Source organism: Garra rufa, chromosome 9 (assembly GCF_049309525.1).
Source record: "Garra rufa chromosome 9, GarRuf1.0, whole genome shotgun sequence".
In the NCBI taxonomy this organism is placed as follows: Eukaryota; Metazoa; Chordata; class Actinopteri; order Cypriniformes; family Cyprinidae; genus Garra; species Garra rufa.
Genome location: NC_133369.1, coordinates 16899229 through 16909671, shown reverse-complemented (window position 1 = coordinate 16909671; position 10443 = coordinate 16899229). Strand labels below are relative to the sequence as shown.

The window sequence follows — 10443 nt, the reverse complement described above, 5'->3', positions numbered from 1 at the left end:
AAATAAATAAACAACATGGAAAATTACATCGGTTTTGATTACTTTTCGATTAATCTCCCAGCCCTACTTGAACATGCCAGTTGTGTAGCTGTCTATGCAGGGTCAGAAAGCTCTTGGATTTCATCAAAAGTATCTTCATTTGTGTTCCGATAATGAACAAAGGCCTACAGATTTGAAACGACATGAGGGTGAGTAATTACATAATTTTCTTAGGTTAACTATATATTCTTAGGCAACTGATATTCTATCAGTGACAAGTAGTATCAAAATGTCATGTGTGTCTAGTGATTAACATGTTCAATAGATCATAGACTATTTAAAGACAAGGAGGGGGAAAGAAAAACGTACAATCCTCTTTTGTACCTGTCTCAAACTGACTGCTTGTTTTTCAGCTTTGAAGTCGTAAAATATGGTTCTGACCTCTAGTTAACTCCAGACACAAGAGAAGAATGAGGAAGTTGTTCTTTATCAAAAGCGATCTGATGTACAGACAACTATAGTTTGCTGTGTTATGTAATATACGTCATAATACGTCCCAGTCTGTGTTTCTGTTCTATTCACAAAGCCTCACCTGAGCGCTAATGAAGTATGGATAATATGTACTCATGATCATCTTGTCAAACCCTGCTTAGTCACATTGAAATGTCAGTCTTGTGACATTCTCCAGGATTTGTGTCATACTATGTTCTTTTATAGGCCTTCAGCCTTATGGCCCTGTTTGAAGTTTCTTTTGATTTTCCTAATTATAAACAGCTTGTTTTGACAGTAAATGCACTGTTGTGTGCTGATGCATTCCATACTGCAAACTAGTTATGGTACAAGACATTTTACGGCGCCCTTTGTGTTTATTCTTTGATGATTTGAGTAAGTCATTGTCAGAACCTTACCAAGAAAAGCACAATAACACTAGAATGTGAGTTGTAAAATTCAGCGGCCTTAATCTGTCGACTCATTTTAATGCAGCCCTAAACCCAAGATTATGGCCCTGACAACTTGAACCTAGTCAGAGATTATGCATTCAGTGTAATCAAATAATAAAAATAAATCCGCATCCAAAAGTCTCAGGTGTTTAAAGATTCAAGGGCGGCACAATTGCAGTGCAAACAAACAGATTGGTTTTGTCTAAGAGTTAATAACCAGTTTCGAGATTTTAGAAGCACCTTTTTTGGGTGTGAAAATGGGAACAGCCTTTTTAATTGTTTGTGAAAGAGATGTTTTACTTTAAGATTTGTCAACAGGAATTAGGTCGGATGGATACACCCAGGAGAGGTGTTATTACAGCTTCATGTTGGCCTTATTCGGTGATGACAAGGTGAATATCAAGTGTTTCACTCTTTTTGAATGTTCCACGACCCTTCTAAATCACTTCAGGCCTGGATTCTCACCAACAATGCTCTCCTACCTCAAGGCAAGCTATTTTTAGGCCTATGACGCAGGTGTCTCATATCACCACCTGCTCAGAACACCGATGAGGGCTCCCTCTTCCGTGCTGCCTGGCGACAGGGGATGCTGTTGCCAGGGGAACTGAAATTGGTTGACATCACATGCCGTCAGGACCTCCCCTATTGAAACGGGTATGTAGTTCAGCTCTCTGATCACATACACGCTGATCTATTATGACTAACCCCCCGCTGCTGTTGCCCCCAAGACTGATCAACAGCTTGCGAGCTGTGAGTCATCCACAAATGCCACGCTGCAAAGAATCGCGCATAGCAGCCGTTTTTTTTTTCATCCTCTGTGTAACCAAAATAAATCCAATCAGAACAGATGTTTGGATGTTTTCTTAGGCGGTCTGCACAAACATGCTGTTAACATTATACAGTCGAGAATTAAGACTCATTTAATAATGTAGTACTCATTTCCCAATAGATATGAGACATAAGTTTATATTTAGGGCAGTCCCGGTGCTAATAAGCTATTTCCCGGTAGTCACACAGTATTTTCAGTTCAGTTTTAGGAGTAGGAGTTAGGAGTTGATGGTTCTGATTTGGTTCCCTATAAACATCCACATGTTCAGATTTATGAGGTTTATTTTCTCTCTTTCTTTTTGCTTTCATTTGGGAATAGTAAAGAAAAAGCCTGTTGTATTTTGTTCAGAATTGAATAGGCCTAGTTATTTTGGATTTTCAGCTGCCACTGTAACACCTCACATTAATTTTGAAAAAGCGCATTCATTTCAGAGCTCATGTAGCAAAAAATGCTGAAAAAATATATAAATGTGTTTATATAGAAAGAAAGAAAGAAAGAAAGAGAAAGAAAAAGAAATAAAAAATTGTATAATGGCTTGCAGACATGCAGTATAATACTTTTTTACTGAGGTAAATATTCAGGGCAACTATACATTATGAATTATGAAATATTGCTGGTTTGGAAATGTTCTAATGTTAATAGTAATAGTATAAAAAATATTTTATTAGCAAATCTAAAAATGCATATATATATATATATATATGCATTTTTAGATTTGCTAATAAAATATTATTTATACTATTACTATTAACATTAGAACATTTCCAAATATATATATATATATATATATAGTTAATATAAATATACAAATATTTATATTAACATAACATTTCAGAAAAAAAATATTTTATAAAAAAAAAAGAAATGAAATATAAATAATAAAATCTAAAACATTGCTATTTAATAATGGCATGAAGACATGCAGTATGCTAAAAACAATTCTGAGGTTAAAAAAATCTATCTATCTATCTATATAAACAATATATATGCATGTCCTCAAGCCATTATTAAATAGCAATGTTTTAAATACTGATATTAGTTTTTCCTAAAAATATTTTTCTGATATATGTGTATCAGAAAAATCATTTTAGGTAAAGCTAGTATTAGTATTGTTTTTAAAATGATTAAAAATTTGTAAATGTGTTTATATAAAAAGAAAGAAAAAAGAAAAAAAAAGAAATATAAATAATGAAATGTAAAACATTGCTATTTAATAATGGCTTAAAGACATGCAGTAAGTAAAAAATATATATATATAAATATAATAAATATTTATGGGTCAAAAATATTTTTGTTTTATGCCAAAAATCATTAGGATATTAAGTAATAATCAATCTAAAAATTTCCTACCATAAATATATAAAAACTTGATTTTTAATTAGTAATATACATTGCTACGAAATTCGTTTGGACATCTTTAAAGACGATTTTCTTTTGCACCCTCAGATTCCAGATTTTCAAATAGTTGTATCTCAGCCAAATATTGTCTTAACAAACCATACATGAAATGGCATAAACGTTAGATTCAAACTTCACAGTTTATGTTCATGTTGTTATTTTGTTTCTTGTTCCTCTCTTCAAAATTGAGACATTTACAATTACAATGTTTTAACTGCTGCTTTGATAAATGAGGTCTGAAGCCGGGTAGGTGTGTTACAGCTGCACGCCTCCGCCAATCCAATCAAAGAGTTCTGTAAATTATTCATGAGCCTGTCTTCAACCAATAAGACGCGCGTATGCAAATTTTCCTAAGTATAAAGCCCATTCAGATGGTTCGCTTCTAGCATAACTGTAATACTTACCGCATCTCTTGGTCGTGAGTGGATTGGGAATAGTGACTCACAAGCGCAGCTGGATAACCTCGCAAACCGTGTAGAATTATATATAACCGATAACGAGTGCAGTTGTGAAATAATAAAGCATTTCACAAACGAGTTTGCGTAGGAACTTCATCTGCTTGGAAAGACAGTGGTATCTGCGCAGGAGTAGACCAGAAGGAAGTTTTTGCCTTTTTAAGCTGGTTGTTCTTTCCATCGCCATGTCCTCCGGTGATGCGTCAGAGCAGTGTCGGCGGTTCAGCGTGTTATCTTGGGAGCAGGTGCAACGTTTGGACTCTATTCTTGGCGAGACGGTTCCAGTTCACGGACGTGGAAACTTCCCGACGCTTTCGGTTCAGCCGCGACAGATTGTTCAGGTTATTATCACAGCACATCTCTCAATACGCTTTCTGCATCGCAACATCTAGTTTTAAACTTAGAAGTATAATATTTGATCTTTAGTTCGTTTTTTTGTTTTTCATGTGGCTAGACTGTAAAATGCGTTCTTTAAAACTATCATCATTTATGTTACTTTTACTGATTTACTAGTAAATAATCCAAAAGTGAGCTGCATTTGTACCTAACTAGTTATTTTTCGTTATTACTTATTTCAGTAGTGACTAATATCTTTTCAGAAATATTCAGACCCTTGCTACTAGTCACTATCCTAGGATAACAAGTTACTATCAGCTGTTCGCTTCAGACTATTATGTATTCAAGTCGTAACCAGTTCAATTTTACGACTATTCAGTTGCCAACAGCATTTATTTCTTACTTTCTTGTAAGTATTAAAACATCTATTAGCTGTCCCAGTACTAAATAAATACAATGTATCAAACACTATTGTGCATTTCCAGGTTACTGTTTACTAGTAATATTTAAATCTGAACTATAAAGTAAAAACTAGTTCTAACTAGTAACTCTTATGCATACTAGTAAAATCTGAAATGCATATACTAGTCAGAATGAATAATTAATATATAAGAGGCAAAAATGAAATGGAATTGATATTAGTAACTATTGCATAATATTAAAGTACTAGTGAATTTTAAAATGTCCTATTCACTATTGGTTTACTAGTAAAAAAAAAAAAAAAGTTCTCATTAGCTAAAAAAGCTTTTGGAAATAAGTGTTACAATTCTTACTCAGATTTGATTTAGTTTTTCAGTTTGTGACCTGCCACTGCACGACCAACTACTGGTGTCTCAACCCCCCAAGGATAAGCAAAAACATTCTTAGCCTTTGGCCCCCCAGCAGATACAGAAAACTGTGCGCTTGGCAAATTTAAGAGACTTGTTAATGACTTGGACATTCTCACGAAAGCTACACTGAGTGTGACTCATTACCAACCCTAATCCCGTGCAATGTAACACTGCTTGAGCTAGTCCAGTGATAACCTGCATCAATGCCCCCCTTCTCAATGAAAAGAATTCTTGTTCTCATACACAAGCAGTGTGGGCTTGCATCTACACATGCAAGCAGATATTGATCTTTTCTCCAGATCACTTCCTTCAGTACGGCTTCGCCCAACAAGAGAGGGTTTGTTTTAAGTGCTTCAGGGAGAATGCTCTTGCAGTTAGAGAGAAAATGTGTTTAAGCTTCTGCGTCTCATGTATATGATCCCATATGGAAGCAGTGTGAGGGAAGTTGTCTGTCTGTCATATCTACATCTGATATCTTTTATTTCGTTGTTCTCAAATACTGCGAATGCTTTACACAGTGACATGCGTTAGATCCTAAAAATTGGCCTGGGATTGGCTTCTATTGGTTCTAATTATATAGAGACAGAAATCTATGAACTGTGGAATCATTCTTTGATCCAGTTCTGCTTCTCATGGAGTGGGAAGTAATGAGTGGTCAGTCTGTTTCACAATACTCCATCTGCCTGGGTTTGAACAGAGTAATGTCCTGTCAATAAAACCCAACTAGGAAGCTTATTATGTTTAATGGAAAACCTGTAAAAAACAACTTTGATGTTTTATTGCACAGCCTCCACATGCCATTGCAAAATTGACAAAAGATGGCCCCTGTTCCTCGTTTCCTTAACCCTAATGATTTGCCACGGCACCGTCGCATTACATGGACTTTGTGGCTGTTTTCATTATCATAACGGTGTCATGATTGCACATTTGCACCTTGTGCTTTAGGCTGTGATGTACAGCTGAACCATAAAATGTAGGTTTTGAATGCAACTACGCACTTGACTTGGCGTCCTCTTAATATCATAATATTCACATGCATTGAAAGGCGATCCGGTTCAGCCCTCAAGGCTTTGATGAAAACTGAAGAAACTTTGAGTTTCTGTTTGTCAATGGCATATTATTTTGAAACACCATTGATTGATGTTAATACAAACAATAGTCTATTATTAAATAAGGTAAATACACTTTTTGTTTAAATAAATCACACCCTTTACAGTTTAATAAATTGCACTCAACCATATTGCAGTTTAATGTTGATTAATGTGCTGCAAACCTGTAAAACCATGTTTGCATAGTGCGTTCACTTGGTCAATTGCTGCAGTCTGACCTAATGTGTAAAAATAGAAGGCTAATGATTTGATTGACAGGAGTGTGGGTAGGTGATCTGATTGACACTAATCCAACAGAGCTGTGGAAAATGAAGGTTACGTGCATTCAGGATGGAGATAATGAGTTTGATTTAAGCACTTTTTAATCTCTGGATGGTTGCAAAACAATATAAATAGCATACAAATCTGCTTGGCATGCAAAAAATGCAGTTTCTGCCAAAATCAATAGTTTTGTCTTTATTGAATTAGACAGTTATGAATGTGTTCCTGATTCCAGATTTATGAGACCTTCAAGTGAATGTGAAATCTTACAACTGCCTATCTATATTCATAGGCGAAGCAGTTTTGTAAGGCTCTGCCTTCTAGAATGTTGTGCAGCTGTACAGAGCTGCATGTTCCCAAGTGAGTCTCTGAGTGTAGCACTTTCGATGCACAGATGTGTCAATCTCTAGTGCACAAAACCAGTCACAAGGGTCCTTTTTTTTTTTAATTAAGCCTTATACATCCTCTGAATAAATAAGATTTCAACTGACATGGTTTGTTAGGATAGGCCAAGATAAAAAAAAAAAGAGAAAATCACCTTCAAAGTTGTTCAAATTAAGTTCTTAGCAATGCATATTACTAATCAAAAATTTAGTTTTGATATATAGTAGTCATTTGAAGTGGATCAAAAAAGTGCTAAGACAAGAACAGTTATTGTTTTGGTTTTAGGACAACTATGATGAAAGGTTTTGATCCACTTCAAATGTTGACTACTGCATTTATGGTAGGAAGTTTACAAAATATCTTCATGGAACATGATCTTTACTTGAGACTGATTTTATTATTAAGAAAATTTTATAATTTTAACCCATACAATGTATTGTTGGGTTTTGTGGTCCAGGGACACAAATATTTAAAACTGATCTTACCTTTAATTACCTAAAGATCTACAGGGAACATAATGAAGGTGCTCGCTAGTTGAACCCATAAGTAAAATGCCTAAACATACCTTTTAAATCTAATAGATGACTTGGTGAGGTCAGTTTTTTTTTTTCAAAGTGCATACATAATGACTTCCAATTATCAAACAAAATGCATTCACACACTTTTTTTGTAACAGAAAGACTAATTACAGTAATTGATATATGTGGCAGGTTCAAATTCTCTCAGGTGTGGTTTAGTTTGAGACATTATTTTATATAACAGTTGTTGCAACAAAGGGACAATGTTAAAATGACTGACTGAAAACTGCTGCAAATTTATGTTTTATCAATCACTCACTATAAACCAACTGTGCTTCAGTGTTCACAGCGTGAGGGGGAATAAATGCAAGAAATCTGTGATTTTAGCCGTTTTTTTAAAGTCAGTTATTAAAGCTTATTAAAATTAGGTGTCTTTAGATTATAAGATAATTATGTAATTGCAGTGGTTGCAGAACAAAGCATCTACATTGTTCAGACAAGGAAATGCTTAGTGTGGTGTTATGCTTGCTAGTGCTAACTTTTTTATGCAATAATTGTACTTTACCGGATTAGGGATGCACCCATATTTAAATTGCGATAAATGCGATAGGCTGAAAATTATTTTAATTTTATGGTGGATAACTGGTAACTGGTTTTGTCTAAATAAGTTCAAATCAAAGAGATCATTTTAAATGCTACAAATGAATTTAGGCATCACCGTGTTATAATGTACAGTATGAAAATGGATATATTGTGAGAAAAAAATAAATAATAATAATTTGTTTGTAAAGTGTTTTTAAAGAATTAGTTCACTTCCAGAATAAAATTTCCTGATAATTTACTCACCCCTATGTCATCCAAAGATGTTAATGTCTTTCTTTCTTTAGTTGAAAAGAAATGAAGGTTTATGAGGAAAACATTCCAGGATTTAGTGGACTTCAATGGTGGCCAACAGGTTGAAGGTACAAAATGCAGTTTGAATACAGCTTCAAAGGGTTCTACACAATCACAGCCGAGGAATAAAGGGTATTTTTTAGAAAAACGTCACAATTTTCTAAAAAAAAAAAAATATTGATATACTTTTTAACCACAAATGCTCATCTTGCACTAGCTCGACCTCATGCATTACTACTTTTTTTTTTAGTTGTTTTTTTTTTTTTTTTTTTTTTTAATTATCAATTGTTTCATTAGATAAGACCCTTATTCCTCAGCTGCGATCGTGAAAGCCTCTTGAAGCTGCACTGAAACTGCAATTTGGATCTTCAAACCATTGGCTCCCATTAAAGTCCACTGTATGGGTAAAAATCCTGGAATATTTTCCTCAAAAATCTTAATTTCTTTTCGACTGAAGAAAGAAAGACATGAGCAAGTTTTTATTCTAGAAGTAAACTAATCCTTTAAATTTAAAATTAATTTACAATCAAAATCCCAAACTATTTTGATCTTAACGATCTTAAACTATTTCTGCAGGTGGTTCGAGCACGTTTGGAGGAGCGAGGCATCACTGTTCGAGACGTGAGGCTGAACGGCTCAGCAGCCAGTCACGTTCTGCACCAAGATACGGGGCTCGGATACAAGGACTTGGATCTGATTTTTGGCGTTTCCCTTTCAGACGATCAGGCCTTCCGTGTGGTCAAGGATGTGGTCCTCGACAGCCTGCTGGACTTCCTACCCGAGGGCGTCAGCAAGGAGAGAATCTCACCACTTACTCTGAAGGAGGCTTATGTACAGAAGTTGGTGAAGGTTTGCAACGACACCGACCGCTGGAGCCTCATTTCGCTCTCCAACAACACCGGCAAGAATGTTGAGCTTAAGTTTGTGGACTCTCTCAGGCGCCAATTTGAGTTCAGCGTGGACTCCTTCCAGATAGCCTTGGACTCCCTTCTTCTGTTTGACCGCTGTTCAGAGACACCCATGTCGGAGAGTTTTCACCCGACGGTGTTGGGCGAGAGCGTGTACGGGGACTTCGAGGAAGCTCTCGGCCATCTTTGCAACAAGGTTATCGCAACGAGAAGCCCAGAGGAGATCCGAGGAGGTGGGCTTTTGAAATACTGCCACCTTTTGGTGCGGGGGTTTCGGCCGACTTCAGAATCGGAGATGAAATCGCTTCAGCGCTACATGTGTTCTCGGTTCTTCATTGACTTTTCAGACATAGGCGAACAGCAGAGAAAGCTCGAGGCGTACTTGCAGAATCACTTTGCCGGAATGGAGCACAAACGTTACGACTGTCTTGTCACGTTATACCACGTGGTCAATGAGAGTACGGTGTGCTTGATGGGACACGAACGACGGCAGACATTAAATCTTATCTCTATGCTCGCACTGAGGGTGCTGGCTGAACAGAACGCCATCCCAACAGTTACCAACGTCACATGCTATTACCAGCCAGCGCCCTACGTGAGAGACATCAACTTTAGTAACTACTACATCGCTCACGTGCAGCCGCTGGTGCACACCTGCAGTAGTTCCTACCCGAAGTGGCTGCCCTGCAACTGACCGTTAGGACCTTAGGGTTCAGCCCTCGTACCTTCCCATGTGGTGAAGAAGATATGCAAGCAAGTGAATACATAAACAGTTTTTTTTCCAAAAACAAAAATGGACATGTAGGAGGAGCTTGGCAATTGTGACATAAATGTGATCTATATAGAATGACTGTTCACTGCTGTATGTCTGATTTGAGCCAATCCTTACGTATTCTGTTCTGCAGAGTGGATGAAGATCTTTTTCACATGTAGCACATTTTTAAACTCATTATAGATTCAGTTAAAGTCTTGCAGGTTATGTAAGTGGGGAAAGAAGGCTACTTTCGTTGTGAAGCTATGTGTTTTTTTTTTTTTTGCCAGACTGTGGTTTCAATCAACCTCTGTTTTGCTTCTTGGTTTTTTAAGGACCAAAGATATTTTATTTTCATCGTTAAAAAGAAAGGAATGTTTGCTGTTGTAATTCCAAGTGCCTAAAAACATTGTACAAAAAAAGTGAGACCTGTGCTTTCTAAAACCATTTTTCTGTCTCCTTGTTAATTGTAAAACTCTATTTTCAGGGATGGAGGCATGTATTTCCTTGTGATTAAAAAAAGCACAAAACCCATCTTCATGTGTTCTAGACCTCTTTTACCTTTTGATGCTAATATTTGATGTTAAAGGGATAGGTCACCAAAAATGAAAATTTAATGTTTATCTTCTTACCCCCTGGGCATCCAAGATGTAGGTGACTTTGTTTCTTCAGTAGAACATAAACAAAGATTTTTAACTCAAACCGTTGCAGTCTGTCAGGCATATAATGGCAGTCAATGGGACCCATTGATTTGAGAGTACAAAAAAACATACATAGACAAAACCTAATTAAACCCTGCGGCTCGTGGCGATACATTGAGGCCTAAACACACAAAACAATTGGTCTGTGC

The 10443-nt window shown here is 36.3% G+C and overlaps 1 protein-coding gene across 1 annotated transcript; it reads left to right on the top strand.

Moving 5' to 3' along the window:
* Window positions 1–3551: 3551 nt before the first annotated feature.
* tent5ba (terminal nucleotidyltransferase 5ba) lies at window positions 3552–10127 on the top strand. The gene is made up of 2 exons (XM_073847544.1): window positions 3552–3943; window positions 8511–10127. Exons 1-2 carry the CDS (start codon window positions 3788–3790, stop codon window positions 9534–9536), a joined length of 1182 nt encoding a protein of 393 aa, XP_073703645.1. The 5' UTR covers window positions 3552–3787; the 3' UTR covers window positions 9537–10127.
* The last annotated feature ends 316 nt before the right edge of the window (window positions 10128–10443 follow it).

Bases quoted from the DNA above. Each gene is read 5' to 3' on its own strand.
- tent5ba (XM_073847544.1), top strand. From the start codon at position 3,788: ATGTCCTCCGGTGATGCGTCAGAGCAGTGTCGGCGGTTCAGCGTGTTA. The intron at 3,944-8,510 runs GTTATTATCACA...CTATTTCTGCAG, and splicing joins AGCCGCGACAGATTGTTCAG to GTGGTTCGAGCACGTTTGGA.